Source organism: Hypoxylon fragiforme, assembly GCF_022984875.1.
Source record: "Hypoxylon fragiforme strain CBS 206.31 chromosome Unknown GGS25scaffold_1, whole genome shotgun sequence".
In the NCBI taxonomy this organism is placed as follows: Eukaryota; Fungi; Ascomycota; class Sordariomycetes; order Xylariales; family Hypoxylaceae; genus Hypoxylon; species Hypoxylon fragiforme.
Genome location: NW_026054756.1, coordinates 1,664,172 through 1,682,547, shown reverse-complemented (window position 1 = coordinate 1,682,547; position 18,376 = coordinate 1,664,172). Strand labels below are relative to the sequence as shown.

The following is an 18,376-nucleotide window of genomic DNA, read 5'->3' as shown; positions in this document are numbered from 1 at the left end:
CCTACCTAAGCATACATACCCAGTATCTAGCCTAAGTACTAGGTACTACGGTACTAGGTACTACCTTGGCACCCTAACAACAACCCTGAAAGTCTCCTTTTGGAAATAACTACATAACTGCCTCTAGCTGACAGGATAACCTATTAATTAATTCTTGCTCTGTTTTCTCTCTATTATGCATCATCGCGCTATTTGGTAAAATTCCCATCTATCTAGCCTTACCCAACGCCTCCATAAATTAGAAGTCAACAGACGAAGACGAGACGAGACGAGACGAAACGAAACAATAAACACGAACGAGATGGCTGGCAAAATAAGCCTTCCGCTAACCGAAGAGAAGCGGCCCGTACGAAACTGCCCTCGACGTCGACACCGATCGCTCCTTATAGCAACCTTAATCGCCGCTCTCGTTTACGGTCTCTACGATATCTACCTTACGCCAGCCTTGAATTTTTTGCACAAATCATATCCTTCAGCGTCATTCCCATCCTCGATAAAAAGCGACGATGCTGTCCCAGTAGCTCAAGCACTTGTCCCGCTCGAGGCGCACATTATGAGCAAATGCCCCGATGCTAAGGATTGTCTCAAGGAAATGGTTCTCCCGGCCATGATGCGCGTCAGCGACAAGGTTGACTTCACATTATCTTACATCGGTACGCCTACCGAGAACGACGGCGTCAGCTGCAAACATGGCCCGGGTGAATGTATGGGAAATATTCTCGAATTATGCGCGCACCATCTATACCCAGATCCCAAAATCTACCTCGGCTTTACCATGTGCTTAACCAGGGAGTACAAGCTTATCCCTCAACGGGAGCTGGTCGAGGACTGCGCTTTGGAACACGCTATCGATTTTGAAAAGCTCAACGACTGCGCCGCGAAGGACGACGGTGCTTTTGGCATGGCGATGTTGAGGGAGAGCGTGCGAAGAACTGCCGACGTACGTGAAGCTCGGCTTTTTGAGAACCATATCTACTGGATGAGTTACTGACCTAGTATTTAGGCGAGCGTTACGAAGAGCTGCACGGTCAGACTAAATAACGAAGTATACTGTATTAGAGATGGTGGTGAGTGGTCGGACTGTCCTAGCGGGGCCGCTCCCAACGATTTGGTCATTGCGATTGAGAAGCTCTACCAGAGCTCTTGAGTGGTTCAAAAACTTTCGTCCACAAATCCGACGCCTCTCCCACCGTGCAACTTAGCGAAACACTATCCATGCCTGTCTCATCGTCCCCGGACATCGATTCCAGCTGTTCTATGATAGCCTCCAGCCCGATAGCCTTCCCAACCGATTGGGTCGCAGTCGCATCTAGCATCACGTGTACCACGTGGACGTGGAAATGATAGTAGGTTGGATGATAATGGCAGAATAATTTCAGTTGATCCGTATCGATCTGCGGATAGGCTTCGACCGTGGCGTCGACCAATTTGGCTCGCATATGTTTCAGCCAAGGGACATGTTTCTTTTTCAAATCTCTTAGGCTCCAGATATCGCGTCGTTCGACTATAGCAAGTAGGTACAACGCTTCGATGGTCTTTCTGTCCCAGTGCAGGTTCGGTAGCATTAGGAAACCCTCGTCCCCATCGCGTCCTAGTGGCGTTCTATAAATGACATCTTCTACCTCTTTCCGTCCTTCAATGATATTGTAGATCCAGTTCAAGCGGCCTTCCTCTCGGTACGCCTGCATCAGAGGCCGCACCTTGTCTCGATAGATCTCCGGCGTCTCTACCACCACTCGATATCCTTGCTTACTATGCTTCTTGATATGTGTCTCCGTACAAGGATAGATCATGGAGATTTTGAAGTCGGCGTACTTGTCGTTCTCGTCGTTGGCGAGGATCGGGCCGCCCGACCCCAGAGACCAGGAGTAGATGTCGTTGTTGCTCAGGTTCGTGATGCTGCGTAGACTCGACGGTAGCACGGACAGGTACTCGTCGGCGTCGGGGATCGGTGCTCGTTCGAGTAGTAGAAGCGCGGGCTGCGAGTCAACTTGCCCGTACAGCGTGATGTTTCGTCCTGCACCGTCTTTTTTGGGGGGGTTTTGAGCCTTGTTAGTTTTTTGGTAGATTCTCTAAAATACCTAACCTTAGGTAGGTAGGGAAGGATGCTCGGGTCGTGGTAGATAAGCGCATGTACATGGCATACCTTGGTTTAGGATACGCTCGAATTGGAACTTGGGGATCAGTGCCTCGGCGCGGCGCTTGCTGTCTTCGGTCGCCATGGTGTGGAGCAATGAATATATCTATGTACGGAGTATATGTAGGTATGAACGATTTGTCTGGCGTGCGTTTGGTGGTGGGAGTTTGAGATGGTAGGAGGAAGGTATATATCGTAGTGGTAATACCTAATTACCCCTCAATCGGTAACGAGCCTACCGGCGTTTGTAAATATGTATGTAAGAGAGAAAAAGAGATTCCCTGTCAGAGATCAGCCCCACTAAATAACACCGCGGGCCGTACCCTACCCTTGCAGCCAGGTACTTGTACAGGTCCCTTAGATGGATGCTGACCTGACCCTGACACCCTTTCAATTTTGCAAGGATCCCTTTATTGATGTGTTTATCAAATAATTGCCATGTAAGTTGTAGGTAGTTAGGTGGGCATCATATTCGGAAGACAGGTTGCCATTGACATACATGAAGAAAAGGTAAGCTCAACTTGAACAAACGAGTCTACTCCCTACATGTAGCAAGCACTTGAGAGAGTACTGAGTACTGAGTTCTAGGTAGTTAGTTACATACCTTCCTCGTCCTCGCCAGAATGAAAAAAAAAAGGGGGGGTAATCATCCGCCAATGAGGGGCTGTCTTCGGACTTGGAGTTGATCCCGTTAGTGGTGTTTGTATTGTACTATTTAGCATAACCTCACGATGCTGTGGTGTGTCGCACAGCATCAATTATCCTACCTATGTACCTATACTATGTAGGTATGTATGTACAGTACCATCATCCGTGTTGCATGTAAGTAACCTCAAAAACAACTTGGCCCTCTTCTTTCTCGCTACCGAGTAGTATGTAGGGTGTATTTGCCTACGTACCTACCTATGTATGCCTACATATGTAGTAGAGGGCGTTGAAGCGAAGCGAAGCAAACATTCAATGTTGACTCTACATATGTAAGGCCCAGAACAAGCGAGACGGTACGCAAGTAAGTACATGTGGCACATATGTATTATCTAGATACCTAGGCAGGGTGTCTGTAGATAGTACCTATTATTCATAATGTACCTAGTAGGTATGTATGTATTCGCAACTCCTTACTCTGAGCGACCCAAGAAGAAGAAGAAAAAGAAAAGATATTCGCTACATTTCCATCCAACATTAAATCATAACCATACATACATGTAGTTCCAAACCCAGTTCACTAATCATATCTCAGGAATCGTTCATTTCTAGCATGCCTCTCTGCCTCATACACACACATATGTAGGTAGGCTAGGTAGGGACCGCTTTAAAGGGCAAAACAAAACAAGCAACCAAGCAAGGCCACACCACACACCAACCCCCCATTGTCCGTTTTTAATATAGCCCCGTAGATGTAAGTAGGTAATCAATCACAAACGCCTGACACCAACCCCCTTTCCCCCCTTCTCCAATCCCCCCTTATGTGTCTACATTTATGTACATTGAAAGACTACATTGTATAGCAGGTACCTTACCCAGACAGATAGACACCTAGGTGCCTAGGTAGCTCATAAGGCTAAGCCGGTGCCATCGCCCGTCCACCGGTACAGCGCCAGAAGTTCCCGGCGGCGCTGGTGTTGCTCGCCGAGGTCTTCGGGCACGCGGCCGCGGACTTGGGCGAGAGCACTGCGCATTACCTTGCTGAAGTTCCGCTATAGAAAAAAAAGGGTCAAGGTTAGCCAGATGTAAATAATAGTGATAAGTAGACATGAATAGGGGGGGAAGAATTTAAGAAAAGATAAGCGTGCTTACCTGATACTCCGTATTCAGCGTGACAACACACGCCTCATGCGCGCGGATGATCGTCTCACACGCGCGAACAACACTCGCCGAAGCCTCGAGCTGGAGCTTATCAGCGATGAGCAGCAGCAGGAACGAGCCCTGGAGGAGGTATATGCCGAAGAAGAAGGGCATGAACTCGAGGCCCGGGTCGTACTCGAGGATGTTGCTGATGGCCTCGGCGGCCGAGACGGCGTGTCCGGTCGCGGTGATGAAGCCCTGCGACGAGATCCAGAGGTCGTTGTCGTCGAGGAGGTTGATGGGGTCCCATTTCCCGGTCAGCAGGATGTGCAGCACGTGCATGACGTGCGTGCCGTACGACATGACGATGCGCGTCTGGATGTCCGACTCCGTCATGCGCGAGGAGCTCGTGTGCACTGAGCGCCCCGACGGCGAGCCGATCTGGTCGAGCTCCGATGGCATCTCCAGCGTGGCCGCCTGCTCGTTCTTGTCCTCGGAGCTGGCGTTGAAGTGCCGCTGCTCGAACTTCTTCAGGCTCTGCTCGTACGACTCGAGGTGCCGCACGATCTCCGCTTGCTGGTCATCCCATTCGCGCGCGGAGCGGAATCCGATGCCGAACCGTGGGTGGTTGCGCGCGTGGTGCAGGTCGACGATCTCGCCCAGAATAGTCATCAGGGGGAGAAAGTAGCCGAAGATGCTGTGGCCGGTGCATTCGAAGTGAGGCCCCCGAACCCGGCTCCCATCGGGTCCGGATTGCTCTGCCAAGGCCGGATCTGTCGTGCTGGAGTGGAAGTTCCCGTTTTGCCATTCGGTGTCATCCATGGGCTGGAGAAGACCCTCGCACTCGATATCCAGGAGGAACAACGGCCGGTTGTAGCATAGTGCCAAGTGGCGGTCCACGACATACGTGAGCCACCAGATACGCCTTCGCTCTTCGCGCTCCTCTTCGCTGACGGTTCCGGGGGTCGTGTTGTTGCCTAATCCATCCTCTGTCTCGCCGTCTGCATCGACTTCGTTTCCACTGTTTCCTTGCACCATCGAAGGAGGGCTATACGGAAGTTCTCGGCCCAGCTTTAATTCTCTCGCCAAAGACCACGCGGCGTTCCACCACCGGAGGCTAGCTCCCTTATATTCGCTCGCTGAAACTACGGTAGCTAGATGGATATAAGTGACCACGTCGTCTAGTGTTCCCGCAGCACCGAAAGCCCCGGATTCTCCCGTCAGGTTTTCTAAGCTCATCGAACCGGGAAGAGCAACTCCCAACCCCCCTAATGCCACACCGTCTATTACTGGACTAGAGACGGGCGAAGCCTCTCCTGACGGCGTATGGATCAATGGCTTAAGCAGGTTAACAGTCAGCTCGAGAAGTTTCTGGCATATTTTACCCCTGGCAGAGGGAACGCTGGTTAGGAATGGGGCGTCGCTCGTTTGTGCTGCCACCCAGAGCATACTTGCTAATAATGCTGGTTGGCACTGGCGCGACTTGCTCGGGTGTAAAAAGGACCGTTTTCGAAAGACGAAGCCGAGAACGTAAGGTGACATGGGGTGTGCGTGAGCTGAGGATGAGCTAGCAAAATACAAATCGATCAAGTCACAAGCCAGCGAAACGGGAATGATGTTTCCGAGATGGGGTATCAGTGGGTTGAGAACTGGGTACCTCAGCTGGTGGTGATAGTTGTTTTGCGGAATGTGGGATTGGAACTGCGGAGGAGGTGAGGACATCGACATCCATCCCGGCGACGTAGGCTCCCCACCAATGGGGTATGCGCTGAGCGGGCTAGTACCTATCCGAAACGTCTGTTGAGGGTTGGTCGAGTAGCTAGGAGGGCTTTGTGTCTGCAGTCCATAAGGAATCTCGGGGTAGTTCGAGGAGAGATTGCCTTGATTAGAGCCGTATCCGTTGTGTGTTGGTCCCCCCATTAAATGTCCCATGACTGGCCTATCGTATGGGTTCTGAACGTTCCCATATCCATTCAGATCTAAAGAAGTAGGGCTGTCGAGTCTGTCCCCATCCATTCCTCCTGGGTGCCCTGTCACATGAGGTTGATGAGAACTAAGATCTGCTAAACTGTCAAGACTTCCCGTCCTTTGGCTGCGTTGGATGGCATCTTCGTTGATGTCGTTGAGCGCCTTTTCACTGGAGTTCGTTTGCGACTCTGGCTTTACAGAGGACGTACTATCCGTTTGATGCTCTGCGGAAGGCTCGTTATCGTCATTCGGATTTGGCGATTTATCTCCATTCTGGGCGGCAGAGGCGGCGGCCTGGGCCGCAGCTTGCTGGGCTAGATCCTTACGAGAGGCTTTGCCTCGCTTCTTTCGCTCTCGAATATACTCACAGCCCAGTCCAAATTCTGGCACCGTTAGTTTCTTCGGTTCAGACCTAAAGTATCTCGGTAAAGTCACCAACCTATGCAATGGGCACAAGGGTGCTGTCCATCACACTTAGTCCTCAGTTGATTGCATTGGTCGCACGCCCTGCTTATCCTTCTTCTGATGGGGCCAGCTGTCCCAGTGGCCCTCGTGCTCGGACCCCCATAAGGATGTTGGCGGTGCTTAGGTTGTGGTGCTCGGGCTAGATGAGGTGCATGAACTCCTACGTGTTGTTGAAGGTGCTGAAGAGTATACTGCGATCCGTGGCCGAAGGTTTCTAGACTAGCGGCGTGGAGGTGGCCCCCAGGCACATGAGCATTCGAAAGCAGTGTATTAGATGGCAATGCATGGTACGGAGAAAACCGTTGAAGTGGATTAGACAGCATGTTCGCGTACTCCGTGATGGCGAATTTGACCTGATTTACTTGAGGTGAAGATAGGAGTTGATCCGTCGATGATCTTGTCTAACCCTGAGTATTGTGAACGATAGACAACTTCGAACGAGCGCAAACAGTTGGGTGAAGCATGAAAGCGTCTAAACCGCATGGAAGCTTGACTTGTATCGGGGAGGCGAGAGATAGTTTTAAGCTATATTCTCGTCGAAGGCCTGTTGTCTCTTGCAGCTCTTGGCAGACCGTACCTAGCCTTTCTAGACAGCGGTACTTGGACGGCCCGAAAGCCTTTCACTGTGGGGATCTATCTGGAGGTATGATGAGTATGAGCATGACATTATGTTTAACAGCATAGGGGTCCCCAAAAGGGTCAAAAGTGATCGCCACGTTAGGTAGTATAAGAACGGCACTGCCTTGCAGAGAAGCATGTGGCGGGGTTGGAGAGGCAAGAGTAATAACGAATCGACAACGGTTCTTACGCAAGGATGTACGGAGATTGAAGGTGAAGATACAGAAAGAAACGAGCGTTGTTCCACAGCACCCGTTTGTGAATTAGACTCACTGCTACTCTGGCTGGAGACCTAGCAATAGTAGCACTATTAAGCATGGAACTACCAGAATATTCGGAGGGAAGGTGGACTAAAGGAAGTATAGAAAAGGTCTCATCTAACCAAGGCAATCTCTGTTTAGGTCTGGAGGACGAGGGCAAATAAAGTCTGCGTCCTTGGCATGCAGACAGAGAGAGGTTCTTGCTTGTCTCTGTAAATTCGATTGGAGAACGAGTACTCCTTTTCATCGGGGCAATATAGACAAGCGCAAGTATATTGGCGACGTAATATACAACGGCGGAACAGAACAAGTCCAGGGCGATGGAGTGACGAGATGGGGATAAGAGATGTAATTTTTGGTCATTCTGGTAACAACCCTTCCTGGAGGAGTCCTCCCTCGGGCTATTCTTCTATATGACCCGCTTTCTCACTTGAGTGAATGACATGGGGTTTGACGGGGTTGCAGAGACAGAGAGAGGGTACAGGGGGGGTTAGGGGTTATACAGACGACAGTATTTCACGTAAGAAAAGGATAGTAAGGTCACTCACTAGGACCGACTAGGCTACGATGGAAGAGATCTCGGGGCATGCTATTCCAGTGCCGGCCCACACCGGTGTAAACTCCTGAGAATTAGGAAAATGCTTCATTTTTTGACGCCTTTCAACTCAATGAAGAAACAATTAGACATGAGACCTACTAGCTGAAGTTCGTAAGATAGAAATTTTTGGTAATGTGGGTTGCGTTGATAGAAATGACGAGGTGGATGGATGGCAACATAATGCGGTGTTGCAGCCTCATCCCCGTAGTTATCTAATTCGCGAGGGGCCTTCTCGCCGTCTAGGAAGTTTTTTTTTAAAGCACTGAGACGTAGAGATGATCTAGCACGCTCTTCCTTCATTAGGGCTGTCTGTGTTAGTAGACTCTGTACTGGCAATTCGGAAGATGGTGGAGGGGGAGGAAGCGCGAGTGACAGCCAAGGGTGCTTCATGACTGGACTGTGTCACCCCTGATACCCCAGCTATACAATTATTGCTAGCCTTGGCGAACATGGAGACTCGCGAACTTCCCCAAGCCGAACGGAAAGCAACTTCATATCCGGCCACCGTGTCGCCGAAGGGTTGTCGTCAGTTTAGTTTTGAGCGTTTTAGGTAATAATACCTATAATATCTCGCTTTATTGAAAATCAGGGACCTGAGTAGGTAGACAGATACATATTAGAACGGACTCTAGTTTCAAAGGTGCCGGCGGCAGCGGCTACTTTGGATGCATTCTAGTGCGAGCGAGCTAGGTATTCACCTTTTCCAGAAAGGTAGGTATATAGTATTCTGATGACGATCCCCAGGTACTAACCTATTGTTCTCCACATTCTCATTCTCTATTCAAGGCGATTTCGTCTCTTCTGATCCCTGGCAACTTTAGAAACGAATAATAATTCGTGTTCGTATAGTTGGTTTCTTATAGGTTAGGTTAGAGTATTTACATACTATGTAATAGAGAAAGAAGTAGGCAGTCGAGTAACCTAGGTAGGTATGCAGTTATACAAAGTAAATCAATAATAATTAGCTTTAGCCCTAATTTCCCCGCGATCTCACTAATCAAGATGAGTGATCGTAGGTGGTCGTACGGGGAATATGGCATGATAGGTAGGCCAGGTAGGGAGGTCAGGTAAACCTCGGCCTGCCAGTGTCTCGTAAATTTCAGTCCGGCACACACCACTTAAAACCCCGTATTCGGTAATCGGTGGGTAACCTTAGTGTAGAGAGCGCTGGATAGGAGACATTGATGATTGAAAGTAAACATTTTTAAGGTGTAGGGTTGCAATATGATAATATGATCCAAGGCCAATCCCGTCTAGATGCAGTTCTTTACTGATTTGAGGGTTGTGAAGTTGTCAAATGTGACAAAAGCTTAAAAAGTTGTAGACAGGACTACTAGGTATCAATGTACCTAGGTTAGTAAACTTGAATGGTCTGTGCACACAGTATCATATCTACGTAGGTTTACTGTGTTACTCACTTCTTACGACATGAATACATCCAATATTACGTAACTTGTGCACTGTATATTAATCAGGTGCTAGCTTTGGTAGTGTATCTAACCTAACCTTAGGTACCTACATTGCACTTCTCCAAATAATACTAGTAGTACCCAAACTCATCCATCTTCAATCTTCTCTTCGCCAATTATTACACTGATTTATACCCCAGATCTAGGTATACATACCACATACATATCATATACTGTTATATCCAAGTGCTTATCTACGTACATGTGCATACGTCTATTCCTAAGTTGATGCATTAAAGGCCGAAATAGAGACGAGCTACCCTGTTACCAACATGATCGAGGCTCCAGATGTCTTAGGTAATGTTAGGTATGTAGTATAAACAATATTCCTTGCCTCAAGTTAAGATCATGACAACATCCCAAGATCTCATATCATACCGTAACATGCGCTTCATTGCCGATGTCTGGGAAAGCCAACATACCGAATACCCTCGGCAGCGTATGAGATTCTCGGGAGTCTCAGAGTTGGTATCCTACTGCCTACTTGGGAAGGTAGTTGAATATTCATGACAAGATGAGAGACGATGCAGCTAACCTTTCCATAGGGTTTCCTAAAGTTAATGATTGTCTACCTAGGTACAGATTAAAATTGTCCTAGGTTACCAGACTTGACCACATAGCGGATGTGCTTGGCACGTCTCGCTTATGCATGCACAGCAATATATATTATACCTACCTACCACATTCTTGGCGTTTGTCTCTTAGAACTAAATTTCCTCTTTTCATACCATTATCAATCCTACCTAGGTTAGGTATGTATATCGAGTCTTGAATTCCCTAGATAGGTACTTGTGTGTATCCATGATGATAGAACAACAACTATTCGGTACCTGCCTGCACCTCCTAAGGTTAGGTCACATCATAGGAGGCTACCGTGGTCGATTTGATGTGCTGATTGGTCTTGAAGCTGGAGAGTCGAGCCGGATCTCGGCCCCCCTAGTCGTCAACGGTGGCCGGACCGAAATTCCCTTTTCGTGCACCAGTTTATCGCAAAGGTCTCCTATTGGTGCTAATGCCAGAACCCCCGTTTGATTTAATTCCACCAATGGATGATCATGTTTCTTCACCATATACAAAGTAACCAAATATTGACAGAATGTCACCTGACACAATCCCTCGAGACGTCTACAATACCATTATATATAGCTACGAAGACAGGTAGGTTAGGTAAGTATCTACCTATATTTCGGCGCCTCACGTTCGACGACGTACTCATACTCCTAACCCCACAAAACCCACATCATCAGTTTTATCATCATGTAGAAGGATGATATACCCTTCCAACATCACAGCCGGAAGCCGTCTTAGGTCTTCAAAGCGTCAATATCCACCACAGGGGTAGTAGTGTTTATTTTACAATACTCGAAAGTGAACAGGAGTTAGATAAGTCGTATCAAAGCTAGGGGCCATATTCTCCGACTGGCTGCTTTGGAACGATAGAATCCGGGGATGAATACGCTACTGTAGGAACTTTAACTCCCAGTTACAACCGCGACTGTGACCACAAGCCCTTGCCGTATGGCTCAGGGAAAAAAGGGCCTGTCATTCGCCAAAAATGCAAAAGAAAAAAGCATGGTAGGAGTTTGTCATGTAATCCTGGGCCTCCTCGGAGTGCCAGAAGTTTGGGTAGACGAGACTCCACTGGCACCCAGTACTCGATACTTGATTAAATACCTACTTGGGAGATTTATCGAGTAACGAAAACCCGTGATCTCTAACTACCACTACCTAGGAACCTACCTATATGACAGTAACTAGAATTGCACATTCGCAGCTACGAAGTGTCCCCGTGCCAAGGAGCCTAGGGTACAATCCAGCAGGCACAGCAATTAGAGACGCTGGGACTAAGAACGGAACCAGGACCGACTTCCCACTAACATCGAGGAATATCGACACTCCCTTTATACTATGAGACCAGCCAGGGATGTAACGGGTTCGAATCCCTTCCCCTTATTCATGACAATGGTATTCATTTCATACTTTGAAAAAAATTCAACGATGCCGACTTCCGTTGCTTGTTTTGGCGGAGGATATTCCGGCGCTTATTCTGCTAGCGAAGAATTTGCCGCTGCATGCTAGTATTATAAGCGCGGCATCTATAGAGTTTGAGACATAGGCTATTCTATTGTCAGTTCCAAAGACCAGGTATCTAAGAGTTCGGTAGACATACGTACCTTAGCTACTAGGTAGGAGGTCGGTAGGGAAGTCTGGCGGCTGTTTCCAAATTCACTTTAGTAACATAGGGCTACTAGGTATATGAGTCAGTGACAGGATGCTGAAAGGGGTATACCTAGGCACATGACTCCTTCCCAACCTACCTATGAGGAGATGTAGAGACTGGATTACTCATCACACAACCTACCTACACTGCTGCTGCCCCTGAACCCACGATCGGTTCTCGCACGAACAAAACCAGGTTCGCAAGGCGAGTATCGCAATATCAATGGCCAGACTTGTGTTTCCAAGGGGATCGTGTATCTTGAAAACCAGTGACGGGTCTCACATGATGTTACCTCTCTTCCTATCATTGCGGCTTCTCTCCCGTGGCGATCAGGCCGGAAGAAAGGAGGCAAATAGATTGTTACCACGTGCCTTTCATCCCCCCTTTGGCTTTTTGGGGGCCGAGTCAAAGTACAGGCGTGTCCGGAGTTGGGTTACAGCGGGAGCAAGTCAACGCTGGATGAGGACTACCTACCTACCTACATATTACCACGACACAAGGTCCAAGCCTAAGAAGAGGCTGCCACGAGCCGTTTCTGACAGCATACCGTACTCGCATCTACTAGGTTAGTAGGTACTCCAAGGAAGTCGGAAAATAGTCTGTAGAGATCTACAGTCTACAGCACGGAGCTATGTGATCCAAAAGGCGATTTGTAGCAAGTGATGAGCGGACCCTTATGTGGTCAGGATTATAAAAACGACGAAAGATTGACATTATTGTGCATTTCCCAATGGTCACATATACCGGACACACAGGTACGCATGCCTTGTCAATATGCAATATGCAATGCAACGCACGAAGAGATTCTACCTTAGTAGTACCTAGAACTTTTCTCTTTTCGAGCATTCATATGCCGTTTGAGGAGAAATGCTACGAAGATGGTTCTCTCCTACTACTACTACTATGTAGGTAACCTTGGGTAGCTAGCATATTTCGGTGCCTGCAGGAAAAGAAATGCAGAGTGTGTGTTTGACATGTCATGTCCAGGTTTCCCTAGATCGTGCAGGTGTTCCATGGGCAAGGTATGCTTGCAGGTGCCCCCAAGGCTTAAAGCTCCCGATTTCCCGCCCGGTATTTGGTGGAGGGGCAAGGGGCAAGGGGGAGACGGGACTACAAGCTATACAACAGTACCAGAGTATTCGCAAAAGTAGATCTACAAAAGCGGAATGTTACCCCAGAAATGGCAGCTTACCTCCCAAATCAGACGTTCCCTCCGAGAGGCTGCATTCGCTTCCTGGTCGTTTTCGGCAGACTACGATCTGGGGTAGAGACAAGAAGAACCTACAGTCAACAAAAAACAACCCCCCCCCCCCCCCCCCCAGAATGAGAATACCAAAAAAAAAAGAAAAAGAAAGACTTCATTCACACTAGACTCAAGACATCCGAGTTCCTGTAGATCGAGGATGCCAGACATACATCTCGCGAACCGTTTTTTATCTAATTACCACTGCACTGACTCCGGAGCAAGCAAGCAACCCTCCACCTACCTCTATCCTCTACTTCTTCTACAGCCCGGCCGCCCTCGCCCCATGCTCCGGTTCGACGAGATAGCCAACGGACCATGTAGCTTCGCGCCCCCCTCCCCCCGAAACTCTGATACACCACCGTTTCCAGCAAAGATTGGCGCTGGATGGTTGTACCCCGGCACGATAAAGCGTCTTGGCCCAGCCCTTATTTGGCCAGCTCGGAACCATCTAGATTCCTCCATGACCGAAAAGAAAAGCTTCTTGCCATGCTATGTTTTTTTTCTCTTTGTGCTCTCAACCCTAGGTATCGACCACTTCATATGGTATGGTATGGTATGTGAGAGTGCTGTTTCTTTTGTATCACTCTGGTCGAGGTAGTAGAGGGGCCATCGCTCACCCCTTCTACCATAGCTGGAGGGGGCGGGTCTCCAAGCAAACTCCCCTTAACCACGAGCCTTATGGTATGGGTTAGGTACTCATCTCTTTACTACACTTTGCTCGCGGCTCAGATGATCACTCACCTTGCCACAGCAATGACCCTTGCTATCTACGTAGGGAGGCAAATCATCAATATACGAGACGTGATCTAGACTCCAAGGCACCTAGTAGGTACCGCTGATCATGCCATCGCCACCCCCATTACAGGTCCATTAATGTTTCTTCTCCATTGAGGGTTGAACAGTATATCATATGGGCATTGTCTTACACTGCGAGGTACAAGGTAGCTATCTACCTACCTAAACTGGGAGCTTCCAATTCTTTTCCAAAACACCGTGTACCGCCACATCTTATGCGTGTGACATGATACTATCAGACTCCTATTCTATCATTTCCATCCTAGGAGTATCAATCCGCAGCCACGTCCAAAGAAGCTTTCCTCCACAAAAACTCAAGGCCCACTAGACTCCATTTTCTGATAGATGCCGGCGAAAATCTGGGGGTGGATCTCTTGAGCTTGTCTTGGTTTTTCTTATACCTTTCTTGGGGCTTCTTGGCCATCATGGCCCTTGTGGCTCGTACCTACCTACATTAGCTACTAGATGAAAAGGGGCTAAGTCACTTGGTAAGATGCCACCGATATCATGAACTGTGATGTTTGCAATTTCATAACCCACCCTGGACGACGGTCTCGTAATTTGTTAATTTTGTAGGTCAGCATGAGGCGACCAACTACCCAGATTAGTACTCATCAACGCTACCATGTGAGCTTTCGTATCTTTGAGATGGATAATCTAGAAAAGGCATATGTGTGAGATAATCAATAGGTAATAAGGGCTCAACCCATACAAACGCTACTAATATGCCGATTTGTGAGTAACTCCATTTCCATCCTTAAAGACGCGAGTAGACGAACATGAAAAGTTGAATCAGTGGAGTTGATATATATTTGGACGGTCATAACCTGCTCAAACCGTCACCGGGACTTAAACCCCTCTCATAAATCGTTAGTAGGTACTGCGCCAACCAGGCTGAAAGAAAAGCTCGTAATGCATGGTGGATTGCCATGGCGCCCCTATACTTCTATCCCATTTTTCAGCATCCAACCTAACCCAGCCAACGCAAGATAACGCATAAACCTGTGCATTAACCCAAGAAAACCACCAATTTCATTTTTACAGATGTACAGCTTAGATATACCATTCACTCCTCCAAGTTCGCTAGATCCCATTCATTCATAGAAGCAGACAGGTTGTTGAGGCTGTCGAAATCAAAGTCCATGGGGGATACCACGGTCCGCCCGTTAGTGTTGGGCTGTGAGTTTGATGTGAATATAAACATGGAGGGATCCGATACATTTGATCCGGACGGCCCACTGCCCATATTCCATGTATCGAAGCCAGATTGCCAATTTACACCGTCCTTGAGGTACCAATCTTGTCCGTCGACCGCGTACATGGAGTTTGGGGCTTGTGTTCTTCTTGTGTTTTGAGATTCTGGATTGGATGCAGTACTGGTTGGGATTGCAACATAGCTCTGAGCATAGCTGAGAGCAGGTTGAGGTATTGGCTGCTGATGCCACGCTGGGTTGCCTAGTCTATCGGTCTCTAGATTCACTGGATTGTTCATCATGGCTACATTATTAATCATTTGTTGTGGTGCTTGCATATCTTGTTCAAAATTGGAAGGTGGAGAGTTGATGTTTTTCATCACCTTGGGCGACGAAACCGGTGCTGAGTTGACTGCTGGGGATATGGCAGAATCTGGGGTATTCTGCCCTGGAGGGCTATACGCAAGTTTCCCTTGTGGCGACATCGAGGCTGCAACTGGTTGAGGGGTGGACATGGAATTATGTGACCGAGGCGAGGGAACGTCGGATGTCTTGAATGTGCCCCATTTTTCATCCGTACGCCGTAAAACATGAGAGGCTTCTTCAGGAAGTTCGACGTTCCACTTACGAGCAAGAACGCTGATGATGCTAAGGGTCCGTCGGCCACAGAGCCAATCTTCGGCGATCTCTTCGAGGTGTTTCACTCCATGGATGATGTCCCTCTTAGCAGTTTTCTCGGGAAGATTGAGGATGTGGATAGTGCAAGCAGAGTGTAACATGTACACTGCTATATTACAGATTTGACGGAGGTTGTACAATTTCTTATACAGTCTCATCAATTTAGAGATAGCGCCGGCATTTGCAGTGCATATTCTCCTTGGAGAAACATGAGACGGTAGCGGGGATGTGCTAGGAGAGTATTTGAGAAAAGGGCGGAAAAGGTGAATATACTGAAGATGAAAGAACATACTTGAATTTGTCAGTAGAAATATCCACATAGGACAGGAATATAGACTTACTGCATTAGGATGGCGTTGGGTAACTGCCCCTCTTTGGGTTCAAGTTCTTTAGGCAAATCCGTCCGCCAGTCCTCAAGGCGCCGATGTAATTCACTCAGTTTCTTCAGCTCAACAGACTTGCCGCTTGACCGCCCTATGTGGTTCGGGTGGTAAAAGAATAGAAGAAGGTCGCTACTGATCTCACACAACTTGGACAACTGTAAGCCAATCGTACGAGTTCGTGAGGGCTGTTCGACTAGCCGGTCAAAGCCAGCGTCCGTGTATGGACACCAGGGCTCGGCGTCTTCGTTGGGGAAAACATCATATTTGGGAACGCTGTAGGAACTCTTTGGCAGCTGTGGGAGTCGACCTAGGTAATTTGACCAGCATTTATCGAATAAGAAGCAGCCCCAGAAGGTAACCCTTCGCGCATCAATCTCTTGTTCGTCTAGATTCTCGTTGTCGGCCCAGCCACCGATATCCAAGTTCAGTCCCAAGTCTTGTGCCATCCTAAAACTCATACCACTATACACCCAACCCTTGGCCTCTCGCCCACAACCGGCTTCTCTAACAGACATTAGAGCTAAGGCCTGCACTGTTGTTAACCGTGGCTTTTCGTATTCATCATTGTCGACGATGAGTCTCTTGGCTTCAGCGAAGAAATGATCCCCTTTAGTCCAGCTGTCATCAGCCGTAGCATAGGCGCAAGGAGCGTCAGAAAAATGACATCCTAATGCGAGCATCGCGTTGACTAATAACGGCGAGCAATACGTAGTCTTATTGGGCGATATATGCGATTTTCCTTTCAGAAAGTCGCGATAAAATAGGGTTCGCGATAGAGTCGTAAAATAGGGGTAATGCCAGTTGAAGTACATGTCAAGCAAATGCTTGACAATCCCCCGATCCTTCGTAACATCTGACCAACTGGTGGTTGGATCAACATCAACCGCACTTGGATCTTGAGACTCGCATTCTGGATTTGACGCGCCGTGTATATCCCAATGTATCAAATGAGAAGTACCGCCTATGAACCTCATTGAACCGTTCTCCAGCCTTAGCTCCCCCATCTTACGAGCGAGGTCTCTCTCACCCTCAACGGGCATATCGGTGGCGTAGTCCGTCTCAACCTGCTCCTCATTTTGGACACCACCATTACTGAAATCTTCATGTTTAAGTATGGACTCGGCTACGGTATCTAAGCTATCGCAAGTTCGTATTCTCTTGACAATTTCGGGGACCTCGTCTTCGTCGGCGTTCAGTATGGCTTCGATGAGGATCTGAAGTGTGGAGTTCCGAGCTTTCATGCTATCGATCTTTTCTCGGTACACGCCTTTCCGACGGTGATCTGAATTAGGGTCGTAGATACATTCGGTGCCATACACGCTCGCACAAGCGGCACAACTGGGAAGTGCGCCATCACATTTGGACTTCCGGCGACGACAAGCTATACAGGCGCTATAAAAGACGAGGTTAATGGCAATCACAAGAAGTAGAGGACTAGGTTAAGGTTAGGCATATTTGGATTTACGTACGTGCTAACGCACCGGCGTTTTTGAGTGGATGGATCGCCGCCTCTCCTAGACTTCTTCTTAGTGGGGAGGGTAGAAGGATTGACGAAGGGAAGAGTCGAGGTCAAGGTCTCTTGTCGTAAACCCAAAAGATCGGGTCCATCCATGGTAACGTTATACTACCTACTACGTACCTAGCACGTAGGTCGGACAGGATAAGGCAGAGTGGACTCGAAAATGGTGTTGTTGCAAAGGGCAAACGCGATGGAAAGGTCGGGATTTCAGAGCACATGCAAGCTAAGACTCATAAGACATATGTAGATGTGACGATGATTTAAATTCCGGGGGACGGTGGGTTATCCGGTAGTTTGGGTCGATCTGAGAAATTGACCAATAGATGTTCAACGCTTTCCGACGCTGATGGATGCGCTTAATGGTATTTGGCTAACCGACAAGCAAGCAATCCTTTTGGTCTAATAGCACTTCTCGTCTCGGAATCTAAGGGTTTGAGTAGATAGCTACCTAAGTACTAGGTATGCGAAGAGTATCAAATACCTCTAACCTACATAGGTCGTACCGGTTCTTACCGAATGCCTAGACAGTGTAGTGTGGTATCACATCCGCTGATCCATTGAGACTGGCCCTTACTTAGGGAGGGAGGTATGTGGGGGAGGCAACTGGTTGCGATCGTTCAGCGACAGGAGATTGATCAAAAGCCGAGACCACTTAAACTAGTGTGAGGATTTCTTTATGATGAAAGCCATGGAAGCCAAGATGTGCATGAGTACGCCTCATGGCAAGAGAAAACCTGACAATACTCAATAGAACAGCCAAACAAGTATGTAGAAAAGCAAAGCACAAAATGCAGAAACGCAGAAACGCTCACGAATCAACGAAAGAAAGATAAGGATGAGCAAGATAAGTGGGTGGGCTGTGAATTAAGTAATCAATAGTCTCAGCCAATCATTATCTTTGTTATACTGGATACCTGTACTTGGGTACTATGTAGGTACATGTATGTACGGGTTGGATGTAGGTTATGTAGGTTATGTCAGCTCGGATGACTGCATAAGAAGCAAGTAGAAATAATGTTTGATATAGTTATCCGATTTCTA

At 48.1% G+C, this 18,376-nt stretch overlaps 4 protein-coding genes across 4 annotated transcripts; 1 reads left to right on the top strand and 3 right to left on the bottom strand.

Annotated features, from left to right (window-relative positions):
• Positions 1–301: 301 nt before the first annotated feature.
• Positions 302–1,041, top strand: GGS25DRAFT_516793 (uncharacterized protein; the record flags this gene model as incomplete). Its single annotated transcript, XM_049263270.1, has 2 exons — positions 302–944; positions 1,004–1,041. 2 exons carry the CDS (start codon positions 302–304, stop codon positions 1,039–1,041), a joined length of 681 nt encoding a protein of 226 aa, XP_049121272.1.
• On the bottom strand, positions 494–2,746 carry GGS25DRAFT_469688 (scavenger mRNA decapping enzyme). The gene is made up of 4 exons (XM_049259164.1): positions 2,511–2,746; positions 2,147–2,418; positions 1,005–2,026; positions 494–941 (listed from the first exon to the last, which is right to left on the bottom strand). The coding sequence occupies exons 2-3, from the start codon at positions 2,220–2,222 to the stop codon at positions 1,113–1,115; spliced, it is 990 nt and encodes a 329-aa protein (XP_049121271.1). The 5' UTR covers positions 2,223–2,418; positions 2,511–2,746; the 3' UTR covers positions 494–941; positions 1,005–1,112.
• A 424-nt stretch (positions 2,747–3,170) lies between these two features.
• Positions 3,171–7,417, bottom strand: GGS25DRAFT_26384 (transcriptional activator xlnR). Its single transcript, XM_049257319.1, has 4 exons — positions 7,356–7,417; positions 6,330–6,988; positions 3,935–6,273; positions 3,171–3,834 (listed from the first exon to the last, which is right to left on the bottom strand). Exons 2-4 carry the CDS (start codon positions 6,676–6,678, stop codon positions 3,691–3,693), a joined length of 2,832 nt encoding a protein of 943 aa, XP_049121270.1. The 5' UTR covers positions 6,679–6,988; positions 7,356–7,417; the 3' UTR covers positions 3,171–3,690.
• A 7,211-nt stretch (positions 7,418–14,628) lies between these two features.
• On the bottom strand, positions 14,629–17,428 carry GGS25DRAFT_516790 (fungal-specific transcription factor domain-containing protein; the record flags this gene model as incomplete). Its single annotated transcript, XM_049263269.1, has 3 exons — positions 14,629–15,724; positions 15,775–17,208; positions 17,286–17,428. The coding sequence occupies 3 exons, from the start codon at positions 17,426–17,428 to the stop codon at positions 14,629–14,631; spliced, it is 2,673 nt and encodes an 890-aa protein (XP_049121269.1).
• Positions 17,429–18,376: the final 948 nt, after the last annotated feature.